This window comes from Mustela nigripes, chromosome 13, assembly GCF_022355385.1.
Source record: "Mustela nigripes isolate SB6536 chromosome 13, MUSNIG.SB6536, whole genome shotgun sequence".
Lineage (NCBI taxonomy): Eukaryota > Metazoa > Chordata > Mammalia > Carnivora > Mustelidae > Mustela > Mustela nigripes.
The window spans coordinates 31,870,629-31,890,426 of NC_081569.1; the positions used below are offsets into that span (position 1 = coordinate 31,870,629).

The 19,798-nt window shown below is 34.0% G+C and overlaps 1 protein-coding gene across 4 annotated transcripts in view; it reads left to right on the forward strand.

The window, feature by feature from the left end:
• Positions 1–19,798, forward strand: part of MYO9A (myosin IXA) — a 283,835-nt gene that overhangs the window by 116,530 nt on the left and 147,507 nt on the right. For all 4 annotated transcript variants that reach the window (XM_059371925.1, XM_059371927.1, XM_059371928.1 and 1 more), the window contains exons 13-15: positions 318–459; positions 6,225–6,420; positions 14,838–14,957. In XM_059371925.1, the coding sequence (XP_059227908.1) occupies positions 318–459; positions 6,225–6,420; positions 14,838–14,957 (458 nt within the window). The remainder of the gene's footprint in view (positions 1–317; positions 460–6,224; positions 6,421–14,837; positions 14,958–19,798) is intronic.

A 19,798-nucleotide genomic window follows, 5' to 3' on the forward strand; every position in this document is an offset into this window, starting at 1 on the left:
CTGTGTGTTTAACAGAAGTGCCACACAGTGCAACCTGAGCTAAATATCTGAAGACCTGAGTTAATTTCATAGTTCTGCTTCTTGGAAAGTGTGAGTTTGGGCAAATTGTGACTTTTGATCCCTCATCTATAAAACACCAGTCCTCCTTATACTCCCTTTTTAGCTTGTTAAGAGAATCAGATTAGATAGTATAAGTGAAAACTCATTGTAATTTGCTATAAATGTGTTAGATGGCAGTGTAATTATAATGCATTAAAAAAAGACTGTATTAACAACTGCATCTTTCTTTAGTGTTTTGTTTTTTGTTTTTAATGCAGCTTTCCACAGGCCACAAATCAAACATTGCTAGATAAATTTAAGCATCAGCATGAAGAGAATTCTTACATTGAGTTTCCAGCTGTGATGGAGCCTGCTTTCATTATAAGGCATTACGCTGGGAAAGTGAAGTATGGGGTCAAGGTCAGTAAATTTCTCATTGATATGCCTTAGGGGTGAAAGTGTTTTCTCTACTGTATCATCGTCACAGTCACACTGCCTTCTGTGCAATTTATGGAGGCTCTTGATCAGTAACAGTTGGAGACGGAGACATTTTATAAAGGTATTGGTAACATTCCGATTCTACCTTGCAACATATTACTGTTTTATGTGATATTGGTGTTGGTTTCCTCCTACAGGTAAGCTCAGTATCAGTCCAGTCCCTTCTAATCGTTTTTTTTTTTGTTGTTGTTGTTGTTTGTTTGTTTTAAATCTGAAGAATAGAGAGCATCAGTATATCTTCAACCAAGTATTTCATTATGTAATTTTTTTACTTTTTCTCTTCTCATCCATGAGACTTAACAGAGGCTTCATGTCTTTATGCACCATTAGGTATTTGTGAGCTTGCACTTCTAATGAATATATTGAAGCTTTTAACTCTTGTGGAGAAGAATCTTCAGAATTATGGCCATTTCTTTTTTGTAATTAGTGAGCCTGTTACCCTTCAACTACTTGATATTTAAGATTGTCATTTGGTAGTTTCCCAGGCAAGGCAATGGTGGTATGGAGAGTAGTAGAGCAATATATTTTCTCTTGGGTATTGAGGTGAAAATCACAATTAAAATCACTCTTTGACTTAGTTTGTGTGTTAAATACAGACTATGTGTCAGACCCTGTGCTTGGTGTTCGGAACAATGTAGTGATAAACCAGGCAGACATGTTCTTGGCTTAGTATATACATACATACGTGTATGTGTGTGTGTGTGTGTGTGTGTGTGTAATAAAGATAAATGGGATATTGCCATAAATAAATGAACAAGTCCTAGGAAAGAAAGTAGTGAAATAGTGGAATTTGAATTTGGAGATCCATGAATACCTCTCTGAGAACTTAAGTTTTGAGGGTTAACCTGAAGCAAGTGTTACCTTAGTGAGGAGCTGGGGTGATGAATATTCCAGGCTATGAGGTAGAGAATTAGTATGTTAAAATAATTGAAAACAGGCCAGTGTTACTAGATTATGGTGAGCAAGGGAAGTAGTGGCATGAAACAAATTAGAGAATGAATAGCAAATTAATTCTTAATGGCTTTTAGACCAAGTTAAAGGAGTTTGGTTTTTATTGACATTATAATGGGGAACTACGAAACGATTTTAAACAGGCTGTGATTTGTGTTTTTAAGAGATTGCTTTGATTACTTTGAGGAGAAGGAACAGCAGAGGATGAGAGTAGAAGCTGGCAGAGAAATTAGGAGCTTTTTAAAATAGTTGAGTTGAAATGTTAAGGTAAATTGAACCACGGATGGTGGTATAGATGGAGGAGATGTAGATGATTAGGAGATATATTTTGGAGGTATAATTGGTAGAAGCTGATTGATGTATCCCAGCTAAGTGACTTCTGGCTGTAGCTGATGGGTGAATTTGAGGTGTTATTTCTGAGATGGAAGGGACAGAAAGGAACAGATTTTAGAACAAACATTAAGAATAACAGAGTGGAATGATACTTCCCAGGGGCTGTGGGATGGGAAAATTGAGGAAATGTTGGGCAAAGGATACAAACTTGCAGTTAGAAGATGAGTAAATTCTGGAGATCTAATGCACAGCATTGTGATTATAATAACATTGTGATAATAGCATTGTCTTCAAAGTTCTTAAGAGTTCTTTTAGGTGTTCTTACCACAGAAAAGGAATGATAGTTATATGACCTGATGGAGGTGTTAGCTAATACTACAGTGGTAGTCCTATTGCAGTATATAAATGTATCAAATCAGTACATTATATACCTTATACATTACGTGTTAGTTATATCTCAATTTTAAAAAAGATTTTGAAAATGTAGTTTAAAACAAAAACAAGAAGACTTGAGCCGTGAAGTCATACAATGAGGTACATAAATCCTAAGTGTACAGATTTCTGTCATGCCCCTTCCTAGCCCATTCTCCCTGACACAGAGATAACCACTACCCTCATTTTTTATCCTTAGTTTTACTTGTTATTACATTTTAGGTAAATGGAATCATACCGTATATACACTTATGCCTGTGATTAATCATCCTTAGATAGTTTGAAAGTAAAAGAATGGAAAAAATATATATAGAGAAAAAGTATATATAGAAGGTAAAAGGATGAAAAAAATTATATCACCCAAACCCTAAGTATAAGAAATTATTAGCATACAAGGTAGATTTTACTGCAAGAAGTATTACTAAAGATAAAGATGCACATTTCATAAAAATAAAAGGAGCCAGTTTGATAGGAAGACACAACATCAAAAGTTGTATGTGCTTACTGATTTGATTCATTATACAAAAACTAAAGGGAGAATAAAAGTAGAACTGGAAAAATCCATCTAATTGTAGATTTTAATATTTATTTCTTTAGTAGCGAACAGAATAAGATGCAAAATGAGTAAAAACTAAAAAATTGAATAGCATTATTAAAAACTGACCTACTTGGCATATCATAAGGATAGCTAGACAGTCTTTGAATGTTTAAACACAATTCTTCTATGTAATCCATGAGTCAAAAAAGAAATCACAATCACAATGCTAATTTTATTATTTATCTATTTGTATTTAAAGATTATATTTATTTATTTATTAGAGAGAGAGAGACAGACAGACAGACAGAGATAGCAAGAGTGAACACCAGCAGGGAAGAGCAGGGAAGCAGGCTCCCCACTGGGCAGGAGCCGTACATGGGGCTTGATCTCATGACCTGAGCTGAAGGCAGAAACTTAACCATTTGAGTCATCTATGTGCTCCTACAATGCTGATTTAAAACTGAGCATTAATAAAAATGCAACATACTAAAATTTGCAGAATCCGTAGCAATTGGTAAGGTGCATTTAAAGCAATGATTTATAATTTTAAATGCATGCATTAGGAAGAATGGTTGAAAGTAATTATCTAAGCTTCCATTTCAAGAGACTGAAAAAAGAACAGCAGATTAACCCCCCCTTCAATTAGAGGGATATAATAAAGGGAAGACTAGAAATTAATGCAGTAGAGAAATTAACAAAGCCAAATATTTGTTCTTTGAAAAGGTAACAGAAAATAATAAAAGGTAATAGAATAAAATAAAATGAAAAACGTAATAGAAAATAATCTATAATAGAAAAAAAGATTTTAAAAATAGATACCAGAAAAGAAAAAGGGGACTTAACTACATACTCAACAGATATTAAGAAGGGTCGCAACATATTTGCCAGTAAATTTGACAGCATAGATAAAATGGAGAATTCCATGAAAATCACACATCAAAACTGACACCAGAAATACAGGAAAACTTGAGACGCCTATTTCCATTACATAATTTGAATCAGCAGTTTAAACTTCCTCATAGAGGAAATTCCAGGCCTGTATGGTTTCACTCGCGAATGCTTCTAAACATTTAAGTAATACTAGTCTTATGCATTCACTTTTAAGTTTGAGATACCTTTAAGGTGTAGAAATGGGTCTTGGACATAACAACAAAGATCTGAGCTGGAAATACAGATTGGGTCTCATCATATAGATAGTGTTTAAAGCCATTACTACGGTTGAGATCACCTGATGTGAGATGATTGAGTGAAAATTTTTCTGAGAGTACATAAGACCAAACCCCAAGAATTTTAAATATGGTTAAGTAGTAAATCACAAAATGTATTGTTAATAGAAACCAAGAGAAAATTTTCAAGAAGAATGATATGATTAGGTTATGAAACACACTTAGAAATCTAGAACTATAAAGACAGATGAGACCATTACGTTTGGAAAATAAAGGTTTCCATCAACATTTGACACCCATCATGGGAAAAAATTCTAGAATTTTACTTTGTACAGTATAGTTATTAATAGGATGGAATGGTCTTCAGTATAGAACAGACAATTTTCAGTTCCTGTAGTACTTACTGTGTTTGACCTTTGGCAAGCTTCTTTATCTTTCTGTTTACTTATCAGTAAATTATAGTTTGTAATTATTCTACTTTATTAAGTAATTGTTAGAATTGAATAAGTTATGTATAGTGCTTAACTTAGTGCCTGACGTCTTATTTGCCCTTGGTAAGTATTAGCCAGTAATCGTGGTGGTGGTGATTTGGATTTGAACATTTTTATCAGTTTTACTAACTTTTATAATATATACTTTTGCTCAAAGGATATTAAGGGACAAGCCAAGGACCAAGATTCCTGGCCTGTTTCTCCTTTTCTCCTGTTCTTAGGAGAACAAAGACTAGGAAAGGAAACTCCTAAAGAAGTCCAAACTGCCTTCTGGAAAACATCATACTAGACATGCTCCTCATAGAATTCTGAGTTAAAGAGCTGTTATGTCAAGTTGCACCAACTCTGAGTGATTTACTTACCAACTTTTAATCCTTTTATCTGGGTGTGATTATAGCCAAATGCCTACTCTATACATATCACTCTGGAACATTCTTCCACTGAGTGTAAACTTTTTATTCTCCTTGTCTTTCTGTGGGATATTTTAACCCATTTTCTTCTGTTAAATCCCCTCCATACCCTATCGGCAAGTTGTTTGTACTGTCTATTTACAGTCCCTAGGTAATACGTATATTTTCTGCCGTCTCTGTAGGCCTCCTAGGCACATATATTCATTTGCTTTCTTGTTGTCTATATGCAGATACGGTATAGTGATAATGAGTGGCTGTCTTTGAACCCCTATTCTACTTACTATGTTATAGGGGCCAGGATAGTTAGCTTCTCCATGACTGAGTTTCTTCATGTATAAAATAGGAGTAATAATAATATCTATCTCAAGCAATTGGTAGGTGGATGAAATAAGCTTAAATGAGACAACACATGTAAAGTGCTCAGAAGAGTGCCACGCACATATTACCTTTCAATAAGTGTTTCTTGCTGCTATCGTTATCCTCACCATCTCAAACTTCACTTGCACAAAACTGATCTCTTGATTTCATTTCCTATCCCTAAATCTTCTCTTTTCTCTAGACTTCTCCATATCAATATGGTACCTCCACGTAGTTCCTAAAACCCAAAATATAGGTGTTAACCTTATTCCCCCATTCTTTCACCATGCTATAATACACCAGCTAAATTCTTTGCCTTACTTCCAAAACATATCCCAAATATACTAACTATTTTTCCTTTATGCTATTACCACCAAGGTAGTCTTAAGTCACCAACACCTTTTGTTTGGATTATTTCAATAGCTGGTCTCCCGTTTTCCATTCCTTACATAAATTCATTCCCTCTGCAGCATCCAGTGGTATTTATAAAATATCATTTAGCTCCATTGGCTTTCTTTTATATTTGAATAAAATCTACAAACTCCTAACTCAGGCTTGCAATACCTATTTATTTGCCAAATCTTCCATCACTCTCACCTTTGCCCAGAATGTTCCAGCTCCTGGTCTTACTGTTTGTCTACTAACTTGTCCTACCACCTATACATAATAGGTGTTGTATTTTCTTTGTTTGGAACACTGTTCCTTGTTTTCTCATATCTGGCTCCTTTCTTTTATTCAACTGTCTGGTTATTTTATGTGATACCCCTTCAGAGAGGCTCTTTACTTAACAAGCTACAATAAAATTGTGGAATATTTACTGTCATCTAAATGTATTATAGAATAGTTTTAGGATTGTCTGGGACTTTATCAAAGGTGTCTGGTCCAGTTAGCTACCTAGAACAGAATTCACTTCTATAGTCCTTAGTAAACCACTTTTCAAACATGTCACCTATTATCTTCTTGGTTTAATAATTTTTTCAAAAATAACGATGATACTTTTTTTGTGTAGGATTTCCGGGAAAAAAATACAGATCATATGCGCCCTGACATTGTAGCTCTTCTAAGAAGTAGCAAGAATGCATTTATCTCTGGGATGATTGGAATTGATCCTGTAGCTGTTTTCCGATGGGCAGTTCTCAGAGCTTTTTTCAGAGCCATGGTTGCTTTCAGGGAAGCTGGGAAAAGACACATTCAGACAAAAACTGGTAAGCAGTAGATACTAGTATTCTACCATACTTATCTTTTTTTACCACTCTTAAGGAGTAGAGACATAATAATTTTGTTCTCTTTTGTTTTCTTGACCATATCCTAACATCATTTTCAGATCTGATTAGTTCCAGAGTACTTTATATGATTGAGTTTAGTGAATACATGGTGTGTGTTTATATATATGTATTGGTACATTTTTATTAATAAATACTCAGAGGAGTAATGTATGTAAAGCACCTGATATTCAATAGGTATTTTTTAGTAAGACATTGGTAAATTTTTAAACAAAAAACCGAAATGATACTTTGCCATTTACTTATATAGAATTAAATATTGATAACCTTTATTTTCTTATGTAATAGTTTTTATGCAGATGAAACAATTTAATGTGGAAGCATAAATCGGGAGATAGAAAAATTAGATGGAGATAGGGGGCAGTTTAGTGGAGATAACCTTACTTCAGAAATCAGTGAAGTGTCATTTCTTCTCTTGAGTGATTTTGTGACTATTAGCAGTTTTTTCTTTTTTAAATACTGTCTTCAGAATTGTGGGGGTAAAGCCAGGTAATAATAGATGAATCTGTTTATGAATGTTAATTTTCTTTTCTTCCTACCCTTAACTCAGTTCATTGGATTTTACTTTGAAATTTAGAAATGAATGGAGCAGGGTACTTTTTCTGTGTCTCGTCCCCTTAAATCATGAAATACCATAGTTTACAATCTGCATGAAGGCATCTTATCTTCAAAAGCATTTGTTACCTAATGAAAATCACAGTGTAAAAAAAAGAATAAGAAAAAAAGAAAAAAATTCACACTTTTGTTTACTGCAGCTTTAGCCTTAGATAGACCATTGCTGCACTGCATAGTGAGGATTTACTAATATATATGTAGCCATTTAAAATAAAGTGTTCTGTCCAGAAAAGCTTCAGTAGAAGCACACTAGGACCCATCTGTACTTTCAGGACTCCCAGATTTACTTATATGGATTTTCAGCATGTGCACTAGCAGTAAAACTTTTAAGTTCAGCTTTTGCATATTCCAAATGAATACTTATATTTGGGAGATTGTATTTCTGAAATGAGAGGGAAAAGCTAATTGAACTTAGTTTCTGTATTTCAGATTATAATATATACAAACTGGCCTTTGTAAATAGGGAGAAATACAGTTTTTTTTGGAAAATAAAAGGAATATCTTAAACCTACTTTACCTTTTACAAAATTATCTCTGAGAGGCTTTCTTTGTAAAAAGCTCTAAAGAAAAGTTTTTTCTTTTAATTTAAGATACATTATTATTTATCATAGTGGATTTACCAATTTTGGAAATTATAAAAAAGTCTTCTACTAAGATATAACTGACTATGAGAAGAAACTTTTCTTGTATTTACTATTGAAAATATTGCTTTCTAAAAAGATTAATCACATTGTTTTTGTGTTCTTTTGGTATATAAAATCTTATTTGTGAAAGCTGGTTGTATGTTTATTATTATCCTTTGGTACACAGATACAAAATGTTATTAATTATCAACAAAATGATAGTGTATTATTTCTACTTTGATCATGTCTAGATTCTTCTTCTTTTGTAGTCTAATTTTTCTTTTCGGCCAGCACAGAGCATCCATATAATAAACTTTTTGAATACTCTTTTATTTAAGGCTATAACATGCATAAAGAAGAAAACTGTGCCCCCCAAAATGGATAGCTCAGATAATTATCACAAAGTGAACACACCCTGAAACAATCACCTAGATTAAGATGTAGAATATTACCAACAACCTGGAAGTCTCATTGGATAAACTTTTTAAATTTCACTTTTTATCAAGAAAAAGAAAAGTCATAGTTCATTTGTACTTTGATTGAGCAGATTTGTTACAGGAAATAATTATATTGCAGTATATTACTATCAGTGCCAGTATTTAGCATTTTTGCTCCTTCTGCATGGATTTAGGATAAAAGGGTACCATAAAATTAGAACATTATAGCATTACAAAATAAAAACTAACAGAATAATTGTGAAAATGGATAAATAATAGTTTCGGAACTTTTAAAATGACCATGAATAGTATGGAGATATAGTGAAAATGAAATATTGGAATTAGAGATTATTTAAGTATAAGTGGAATTTAAGTAGAATTTAAGTGGAATTTAAGTAGAAGTGGAATTATTTAAGTAGAAATGAAAGGCAGAAGGTAATCAAGTTCAGATTTTGAATGAGACTAAGAGTTCAAAGATAATCTTTTAGGGAAGAAAGATGATGTTGACTACAGATGCACAATATATTTTTACTTCCTTTGAGAGTATATTTATAAAAAATTTTAGTGTCTCTTAGCTAAATTGCTAATAAATATCCTGATACTAAACTAAAAAATCTTGGATTTTCTTATGGAATTCCCTGACATTCTTTTTCTTCATCAAGCACAAATAATATCAAATTAAAATCTACTTTTTGACTGTTATTTTCATAGACTTCCAGATTAAGGAACACAATTTAAGACTTTTAAATAAAAATTCAGTTTATTCTTTTCAAGAATTGATTTGTTATAATTGCATAATGTATATTATGGTGATCAGAAAACCATGCAGTGTTCTTAGTGGAATTATATAAGTAGGCAGTGTGAGTGAAGCTACATATTGGCCCTGCTGAGACTTAGAGTGAGAAATAGTAATGATTTGTTTGGTTAGCAAACAGACTTTACAGAATTAGTTCAGGATAGTAGCAACAATTATGTGAAATGGCAAATCCTGGGAAGAAGGGAGACTCTGATTTCTAGAGTTGCCATGTTATATTATTTGAAATATCTGGTGTTCTACACAAAATTCTGAAACACACACACACACAAAAAAGAAAAGAAAATGACCTGTATGTGTGAAAAAAGGAATCAATAGAAACTATTGCTGAGGAAAGCCAGACCTTGAACTTACAAAAGTCTTTAAGCTATTTTAAATATGTTCAAAGGCAACCATATCTGAAGAACTAAAGGAAAGTATGAGAACAGTGTCTCACTAAATATAAAATATTTTATAAAATATTTATTTATATGTGTGTGAGAAATTCACTAGAAGAGCTTAGCAACAGATTTGAATAGGCAAGGCCAGAATCAGTGAACTTAACCACAGATCAGTTGAGATTATCTGTTCTAAGCAACAAAGAAAGACAGAAAGAAGAATGAATAGGAATGAACAGAGCTTTTAGACCTATGAGACACAATAAAGTACCCTAGCATCTGGCAGTTTAGAAGGACAGAGAAAGGGGTAGTAAGAATATTTCAAGAAATAATGGCCAAAAGACTATATACCCAAGAAGATCAACAACCCACAAGGATCCAAACTTAGATACATCATAATTAGATTGTCCTGAGATAAAAAATATTGAAAGCATCAGAAGAGAAGTAATTCACGTACAAAGTGTCCTTTAGCAAGATTGACAATTGATTCATCATCAGGAGCCATTGAGGCTAAAGGGCAATACTGGACATATTCAGAGTGCTGAAAGAAAAAAGAGAGTCAAGAATTCTGTATTCACAAATTAAAACCACAGTGAGATAGTACCTTATACCAGTCAGAATGACTGAAATTAACAAATCAGGAAATGACAGATGTTGGTGAGGACATGGAGAAAGGGGAACCGTCCTACACTGTTGTTGGGAATGCAAGCTGGTGTACCCGCTCTGGAAAACAATATGGAGGTTTCTCAAAAAAGTTGAAAATAGAGTGGTACCTGGGTGGCTCAGTCGTTAAGCATCTGCCTTCAGCTCAGGTCATAATCCCAGGGTCCTGGGATTGAGCCCTGCATTGGGCTCCCTCCTCTCCCTCCTTAGCAGGAAGCCTGCTTCTCCCTCTCCCACTCCCCTGCTTGTGTTCCCTCTCTCACTGTCTCTCTCTCTCTGTCAAATAAATAAACAAAATCTTAAATTGAAATAAAGAAAGAAAATAGAGCCTCCTACAACCCAGCAATTGCATTACTAGATACTTTACCCCAAAGATAAAAATGCAGTGATCTGAAGGGGCACTTGCACCCCAATGTTTGTAGCAGCAATGTCCACAGTAGTCAGACTATGGAAAGAACCCAGATGTCCGTCGACAGATGAATGGATGAAGAAAATGTGATACATATACACAATGGAATACTTTTCAACCATCAAAATAATGAAATCTTGCCATTTGCCATGATTTGGATGGAACTAGAGGGGTTTAGGCTAAGCAAAATAAGTCAATCAGAGAAAGACAATTATCATATGATCTCGCTGATACGTGCAATTTAAGAAACAAAACAGAGTATCATAGGGGAAGGGAGGGAAAAATAAAACAAGACAAAATCAGACAGGGGGACAAACCAGAAGAGATCATAGGAAACAAACTGAGGTTGAAGAGGGGAGGAGAGTGGGGTGATGGGGAAACTGGGTGATGGACATTAAAGAAGGCACGTGATATAATAAGCACTGGGTATTATGTAAGACTGATGAATCACTGAATTCTACTTCTGAAACTAATAATATACTGTATGTTAATTAGTTAATTAATTCCATATTCAATAAAACTACCCTTCAAAGTGACCGTGAAATTAAGACATTTGTGGATAAACAAATCCTGAGCTAGTATTATCAGATCTGCCCCACAAGAAATATTTCAGTGAGTTCTGGCTGAAATGAAAGGAAATTAAATAGTAACTTGAAAGCACTTGAAGCCCATTAAAGGCAACTATAGAGTGAAGTATAATAAAATATAGTATGAATATATTTTTTTACATTTTGAAACTTTTTTCTCTAATCTGATTTAAAAGACAGCTGTACAAAGCAATAATTATAAATCTTTGTTGATGGGCATGACATTTTAAGGGTGTAATTTTTATGACAGTAACAGCATAAAGGAGGAGGAAGAGAATGGAGCTATAGAAGAGAAACATTTTTTTTTTATTAACATGTAATGTATTATTAGCCCCAGGGATACAGGTCTGTGAATCACCAGGTTTACACACTCACAGCACTGACCATAGCACATAGCCTCCCCAATGAAGAGAAACATTTTTATATACCGTTGGACTTAAGCAATTTTAAATCCAGGCTTGATTGTTATAAGATGTTAATTATAATTCCCTTGGTATTCGCAAAGAAAATAACTAAAAAATAATATGGTAATATAAATGACAAAAAAACAAGAATATACTAGAAAACATCTGTTTAATACAAAAGAAGACAGTATTAAATAGAGGAATAAAAATAATATGTAATAAGACATATATGGAAACTCAACAACACAGGCCATCTATTGCATGTATCACAAATCACAAATGTATGATTGCATTTATGTGAAATGTCTAGAATAGGCAAATCTGTAGAGGTAGAATGTAGATTAGTATTTGCCTAGGGCTGGAGTAGGCAAGCTGGGAAATGATGAAGGGAAGGATAATAAAAAAGGTTAGGGTGTCTTTTTAGTATGTTGAAGGTATTCTAAAATTGATTGTGGTGATAGTTCAATAGTTTCAGGAATTATACTAAAAACCATTGAATTGTACACTTTAAATAAGTGAATTGGATAGTATGTGGTTTATATTTCAATGGAACTGTTATACCCAAAACACAAGAATGTTCATAGTATCTTTATCCTTAATAGTCTCCAGTTAGAAACACCCAAAAATCTATCAATGGAAGAAAAGATAACCATGTTGTGATACATTCCTACCATGTAACATTATTCTGAGTAAAAAAGACAGATTACTGATTCTCATGAGTATCATAATGAGTCACAAAATATACTGGGCAAAAAAGTCAGGCATGAAAAGGTACATAGTGTATGCTTTCATTTAGTTTAAGAACAGGCAAAATAATACAGTTATGATAGCTTCTGCAAAGACATGGGTGGTATTGATAGGAAGGGGTTGAAATAACTTGCTGAAATAATGGAAATGTTCTGTATCTTTATTGAGGATTACATAGATGTAAATATTTTTTAAGCTTACCAAATTTTTACTTGAGATTGTGGTGGTTTGCAATGTGTGAGGTACACCTTTAATGGCTGTGCGGCCTAGAAGCTGGCATTACAGCAACTGCTTTGTGATCAGAGACATGGCTTCAGGTTTGAATGAATAACTAGGATTGAGTTCCATTATGTGGTGTAGTACCTTCAGGGAGCTTAGACTTTTCCATCATTGAAAAGATTGAAAAATTCTGTCCATTGGTCTTGAGCAGAGAAATAAGAAGGACCTTAGCAATCTAACCTTAGGCCTTAGATTGTTCTTAAACTGCTTAAAAAAAAATCAGTGCCCCATATCTTTACCATGCATAGGTATGGGGTCTGAATTTATCTTGTATTTTTGGTACATAATCTCAAGGTAAGGAATTAACAAACTATATCAGGAACTAGCATAAACCAACACTAAATCAAAGTGTTTTAGGAGTTATGAGACTCCTTAGACAATAACCCTTCCTGAATCTGTACTTACAAACCATCCTAGGAAACTTAACCTCCTTAACAGGGCATTGTTAACAACAAATGAGAGGAAGATCAGTTTAAGGTTTGGAAATAGTATTATAGTCTAAAATAGTAGAGAGTTAAAAGAAGGTATAGAAAGCAGAATGAAAGACGTTAAAAAAAAAGATAGGTATGATGGTGAGTCCTAAAATAGTCACAAATACAAAATTACCCATATCCAAATGTCATTGCCACAGTTTATTAGACAAAAGAGTGCAGTGGCTGTAGTAATGTCAAGTGATTTCTTCAAACTCCTTACTAATTTAGTATATTTAATATACTAAACTTTTACATAGAACACTTTAATACCATAATCTCCTTAAAATTATTTCTGACTGGCAGATTATCAAGATAGCCTGAAAGTCTTGTGATAACTTTTTAAAATTACAGTTTGTTTAGAGTATAAATAGAACTTTCCAGGCTTTTTTTTTTTTTTCCCTCAGATGGTCCCTCTCAACTGATACCTACCTCCTGGCACCACCAACTAACAAGTATAGGCTAGTCTGAGCCTAACTAAGCATTCTTTCTTCAAGCAGCCCGTCAAAGATGGTGGAGTGGATTATTGATAATGGGCATAGAATATTTTTGCTGAGATGTTCTTCAACTAAGAAATGCTGGATAACTTGATATTTGTCTCTTTTTGAAATACTGAACATTTGCAGCTATGTGCTCTCCACATTGGATGAAGGAGATCGTGTTTTATTAGTTTACTTTTTCAGTATTGGATATGAAAATAATTTTCAAATCTATTTTATTTTTAAAAATCTGCTATTTATAAGTATCTTATTATCTGATACAAGATTCCATCTCCTTAAGCTAAAATGTGGATGCTTGTTCTCTGGATCCAGTAATCTAGTTTAAGGAATTTTAGTTAGACTAAACCCTGCTTTGCAAACCTCTTTGAACTACTCTGCCTCTATTTAACTTTTTAAATGATTCTGCATTGAGAACTATTCATAGATAGTATCTCATTCCTAATTATACAGTAAATATGCACTAATGAAACTTGATTCGTTGTGTTGCTCACTTTGTCTCTATTGTTAAACTGTTCCTTTTGTTTTTTAAAGGCACACCTACACAAATTTGAACTAAATGTCCTAACTCTAGAGATGTTCTTTGAGTAAATGATACTCAACCCCCCCCCCCCAAAAAAACCTGGAGATGCCCATTTTCTTTTAATCCATCTATTACTAATATGAATGGTACTGACCTCTCCCCAGCCTCCTTTATTGTTAGAGTGACTCATTGTTTCAGTAGCACTAATCTGGGGCTTTGTTCCTTCCTTGAACATGCTCTCTTCCCTTTCCCACAAATAGTTGATTTTGTTTCGCTTGACTAAGTGGTGGTGAGGTACATTTTCCAACTCTCTTTTCAGATTTATAAATACCAAAGTGCTGCTGGGTTTCCCTGCTCTATGATGCTTTTCTTCCTGCTCTTTAAACATTGACACACTTGTTGGAATTCCTACAAGTGTGGTTAATTGCAAGATTTGTGAAAGAATTATTTAACTTTTGGTAAATTGTTTTGGGTGTATTTTTCTTTGGGGTTCCATCATTGTTCTTTGCATTGTTGCCAACTATATACTAATTATATTTCAGACCTGATAAAAATGGGCCTGTTTAAAAAAATAAATATACAAATTGTTTTGAAATTTCCCTAATTTTTTTAAATTAGAAATTTTTAGTATGATATTAATTCACAACACTTTCAGTACTGAAAGGAATACTTTGAATACCTAAAAAAAACCTTTATATTTTCCTTTTATTTTTGTGTGATTTCCTCAAATCAGTTTAGAAAATTTATTCACATTTAATGCATATTACTTGATACATTTAAAAAAATATATTCTTAAGATAGTTGGCAGCACTGTCCTTGATTCTCTATTGGTTTGGGCTTATATAATATCTTTTTTCTTTTCTCCATTTTTTTGTTTTTCTTTTGCTTCCTAAGGGCATGATGATACAGCGACATGTGCAATTTTGAAAAGTATGGATAGTTTTAGCTTTCTCCAGCACCCAGTCCACCAGAGGAGCTTAGAGATTCTGCAGAGGTGCAAGGAAGAGAAGTACAGTAAGGCTGCAAATCCTGATAAACTCTGTGTCATCACCTATCTGTTTGGAAATGGAAACCAAGAGCATTCTGCACCAGGGTGGGACATAAATTGCCTTGACAATGTGACTTCCATAATCCTTTGACCAGTCTCAGGATAGTTCCATTGATTGAGACTTTATTTCTTCTTTCTTTTGAAAAAGTTGATATACCTCTTCTTTGAACTTGGATGACTATTTTTTGCCTGTGATCCTTGAGTTGTTGTTAATTATACTTGGTTTTAGAGTCTGAATTGGTTTCCAGTTTTGTCTTTAAAGTAGCTGAGTGATGGTTACAAATCGAGTAATGATTTTTTTCCTGCTAATTTTTTTAAAAATTTGAGTTAAAATTGCATGCAAAAGCGTAGAGTTTGATAAGTTTTAACATATATATGCACTTGTGAAATCATTAGTACAGTCTAGTTAATTACCATATCTGACACTGCCAAAAGTTCCCTCTGCCCCTTTATAATTTTGGCTGATTTTATGCTTATTTATGCTAGAATTTGAACATCAGCAGTGTTGCTTTTGTGTATCATTGTTTAATCCACTTCATTTGATTGCAGTTCTATCAGACCTTTCTTTCTCTGGTTTAGAGCAAAGCCACCACATTAATGTTTTGGCTTAAGAAAGAATGGGAATCACAATGGATATTCTTTTTTAATTTTTTAAATTTTTTTATAAAATTAGTGTGAAAAGATGCCCTTGGTCTCCATTTCCTCCTTTCTATTTGTTAAAATCATTCTGAATGAAAATGGGTTCTTTTGCCTGTTGTGGGATTATAGTTTCTTGGAATTGCTATAGTGAGGATGAAGAGATCTTTTAAAATACTCAAAGCCCAACTCAGCAATTTGCAAGTAATGGATTTAAATTGCTTACATATTCTGAGCTTTTTACAAATCACCATAGATTTGCTTTGTTAATTTCACAGTTTTGTGATTGAAATTCCATGAAATTTTAGGATCCAATTATCAGTGAAAGGAGAATGTAAGTAGAATTTCTAAAAGCAATGTTGTGGGTTCTTCAGTTCTGCTTTCACTATTGTATAAGAAAATGTGTAATGCATTTTGAAAAATACTATTAAAAATGTTTTCTTATTTTAGAAAGAACAATGGTAAGTATTTCATTTTAAAAAGAACATCATGTTACTATTAATTATTGCTAATTCTAAAAGGTAAACAGTAAGTCTTCATTTCAGTTACCTATCTTCCTCTTCTAAATCTTTTAATCCATGGGACATTATTTAGAAGAGCCTACAGATCTTTTGGAGGAGTTTAAATTAATTGTTTTTTACTTTTAAATAGTGGCAAGTAGTTTGTTTGTTTTGCTGATTTTTATGACCTTCAGTTTATCCCAGCTTAGTAGATATGGGTTCAGAATAGGAGGGCACCATGTACAGCATAGGCTGCATGAGGAATTTTTTTTTTAAGCTTTTATTTATTTATTTGACAGAGAAACAGACAGCAAGAGAGGGAACACAGCAGGGGGAGTGGGAGAGGGAAGAGCAGGCTTCCCACTGAGCAGGGAACCCAATGGGGGATTCTGTCCCACATTGGATCATGACCTGAGCTGAAGGCAGATGCTTAAGGACTGAACCACCCAGGCGCCCCTGCATGAGGAAATGATATATTTATCTATATTTATATGCAAATTTATGGAAGTTGGGGCTTTTCCATTATTTTAGGTAGTTTATTCCGTTTCCTATATAGTACTACCAGTAATTGAAATTTTATAATATATAAAATTACAAATTCAGGTCTAGGAGACTGTTTTTTAAAAATACAGGGAACTACCAGCTTTAGGTAATGGATAATTGGCAAGGTGGATGAAACCTTCCATAGGTAACAATGATAAAACCTGGAAAAAATTTAAAAATAACGAAATGATTTGAAAGCACTGGAAAAAGACAAAACAACAACAAAAATCCCACTGAAAGACCAAAAAGAAGCAGAAACCAGAGGAGAGTTTATTCTTTGAAGTAAGTAAAGCAGTAGAAAAGAATTGTGAATCTGCGGCTTTTTAAACAAGGTGCTCCCTAACTCCCATGGCCCCAGAGACAACTGACTACAACCATACTGACTTGAGGTATCAGAGAACAAAAGTTGAGGATTGGCAAAACAACTTGGAATTTAGGAGGAAAATCCTGGAACTGAGTAAGCTGCCAAAGGGCTAAAACACAAAGTTAGAGTATAAATTCTGCCAGCCATACCTGGCTAACAGCTGTGAGTACTCAGGGAAGCTGGTAAATAAAGAGTGCAAACCAAATAGGAGATGACCTTTGAAAGATAAAACTGCAGTAGGTGAGATTTGTAAGTTTGCTCCTTTTTTGACAGAGGGCCTTTTGTGTATCCATATAGCTCCTGTGGGAGAAGTACTGAAGTCTTGCTGTCTTAGTCCCATAAATAGAGGGGAGAGAGAAAGAGCCAGAGAAATACTTGAAGAAATAGTGGCCAAAAACATTTCATGTTTAATTAAAAAACAAAACAAAACTGACTTAGAGATCCAGGAAGATTTGTGACTTCCAAGTAGAATAAATAAAAAAGAAAACCATCATTAGGCACATTGTTTGCCAAATGTCAAAGATAAAGAGAAAATCTTGAAAGCAGCCAAAAGAAAATATAGCACATTCAATACTGGGGAATAATGATACGATTAACACCTGACTTATTAAAGCAGTAAAGATGGAAAGATAACCAAAAATCATAATTAAAATCCCCCCCCCAAATGAAACACTGCCCTCCCCAACCCCCCAACAGAACTCAATTTTCAGGCAAAATTTCTGTATTTTTAGTTTGGGTCCAGACAAGTTAATTACCTGTTAGAAGAAAAATCAACGGTTTCCAGAAAAATGTAACAATTTACTGTTACTACAATGTCTAACTATTAGCAAAAATATTCTTTAAAAATGAACCTGAAATAAAGATGTTCTCAGATGAAAGGAATTTGAGAGAATTTGTCACCATAATTTATATTCTATCAGAAATGATAATGGAAATTTTGTTTTTTAATCAGAAAGTTCAACTTTATTTTTTATTTAATTCTTTTTAGAGAGGGAGAAGATGTTTGAGTAGTGGGAGGAGGGGCAGAGGGAGAGAGAGAAAGTGACTCTTTTTTTTTTTTTAAAGATTTTATTTATTTGTTTGACAGATAGAGATCACAAGTAGGCACAGAGAGAGAGGGACAGAGAGCCCGATGCGGGGCTCAATCCCAGGACCCCCAGGATCATGACCCGAGCTGAAGGCAGAGGCTTAACCCACTGAGCCACCCAGGCACCCAAGAAAGAGTGACTCTTAAGCAGCCTCCACACTTAGCACTGAGCCCATCCATCACGTGACCTTGAGATCATGACCTAAGCCGAAATCAAGATTCGAATGCTTAACTGATGAGCCACCCAGGCACCTAGAAGTTCTTTAAGCTAAAGGCTAAAATTACCATCAGATGGTAACTTGGATGAATAGTAAGTACTGGTACACTTATCTGCAAAAGGCCAGGTAGTAAATACTTTAGGCTTTGTGGGTCTTATGGTCTCTGTTGAAATATCTCCATTCTACTGTGAAAGGAGCCTAGAGAATACATAAGTAAATAAGCATGGCTGTGTTCCAATAAAACTTTGTAACGGACACTGAAATTTAAATTTCATATGATTTTCATATGTCACAAAAATATTCTTCCATTGATTTTTTCTTTTTTTCCTCAACCATTTAAAAAATGTAAAGCCATTCTTAGCATCAGGTCATGCAAAAACAGGCAGTGGGTTTGATTTGGCCCAGAGACTTAGTTTGCTGACTCATTAATTATTGGAAGAAATAGAGAAACAGAAATAATAAGTCTGTCTACAAATAAATGACTGTACATATTTCCTTTCCTTCCCTTAATTTCTTTTAAAACGATTTATGACTATTTAAAGTAAAAACTATGACATTATTCTGGTGGTATAAAATGTATCTACAAATTCTTTGATACTCCTCCTTTCAAAAGGCATGTGCTCTGCTTTATGACTCACTTCTAATAAATGGAATATGGTAGAAGTAACAGTGTGCAGCCTTCACAATAAGAAATACAAGGTATTGTGGTTCTTCCTTTTCATTTCTTTTGCTCCCACCTTCTCTCTCTAGTGACTAATCTCTGAGATTTGGTCGGGAGGAAATTAGAGGAGAGGGGAGAAACTGGGGTTCTTGGAAGGATGACCTTCAGCCACACTTCTGCAAAGGTCAAGAGCTCTGGTAAGATAAAGGAGTAAGATGGTAGGAAAAAGAGAGAGAAAGGGTAGAAGAGAAGAATCTCACTTGAATTTGACCCATACTTTTGATCAGTCTGTATTCAGAACATGTTTATGAAGAAGATGAAGGATTAGAAATTGACAGAGTAGCATTGTGGGCTTGATAAAACTTAATACTCTGACCTTGCTGACAATGCCTGCCTTAATATCCCTGACCTCAGGCCTCAGTATGGTCCCACAAATGATTGAAAATTTAATCTGACCAAATGCAAGTAATAGAATTCCATTGTGGAATTCCAAATGGAATTTAAGTCTGACCCAAATGGAACTTAAAAATAGAAATCAGTAACAGAAAGATATCTGAGAAGTCCTCCAATTTTTCTTTTTTAAAGTACACTCAACTTGGGGCTTGAATTTACAACCCTGTGATAAAGAGTCACTTGCTCTTCTGCTGAGCCAGCTAGGTGCTCCTGAGAAATACTCAAATATTTTGAAAATAAACCCCATGTTTAAGTAACTCATGAGTTAAAGAATTCATAAGGGCAACTTGAAGCTATTTTGATCTAAATGAGAATGGAAATAACATAATTTACATAATGCAACTA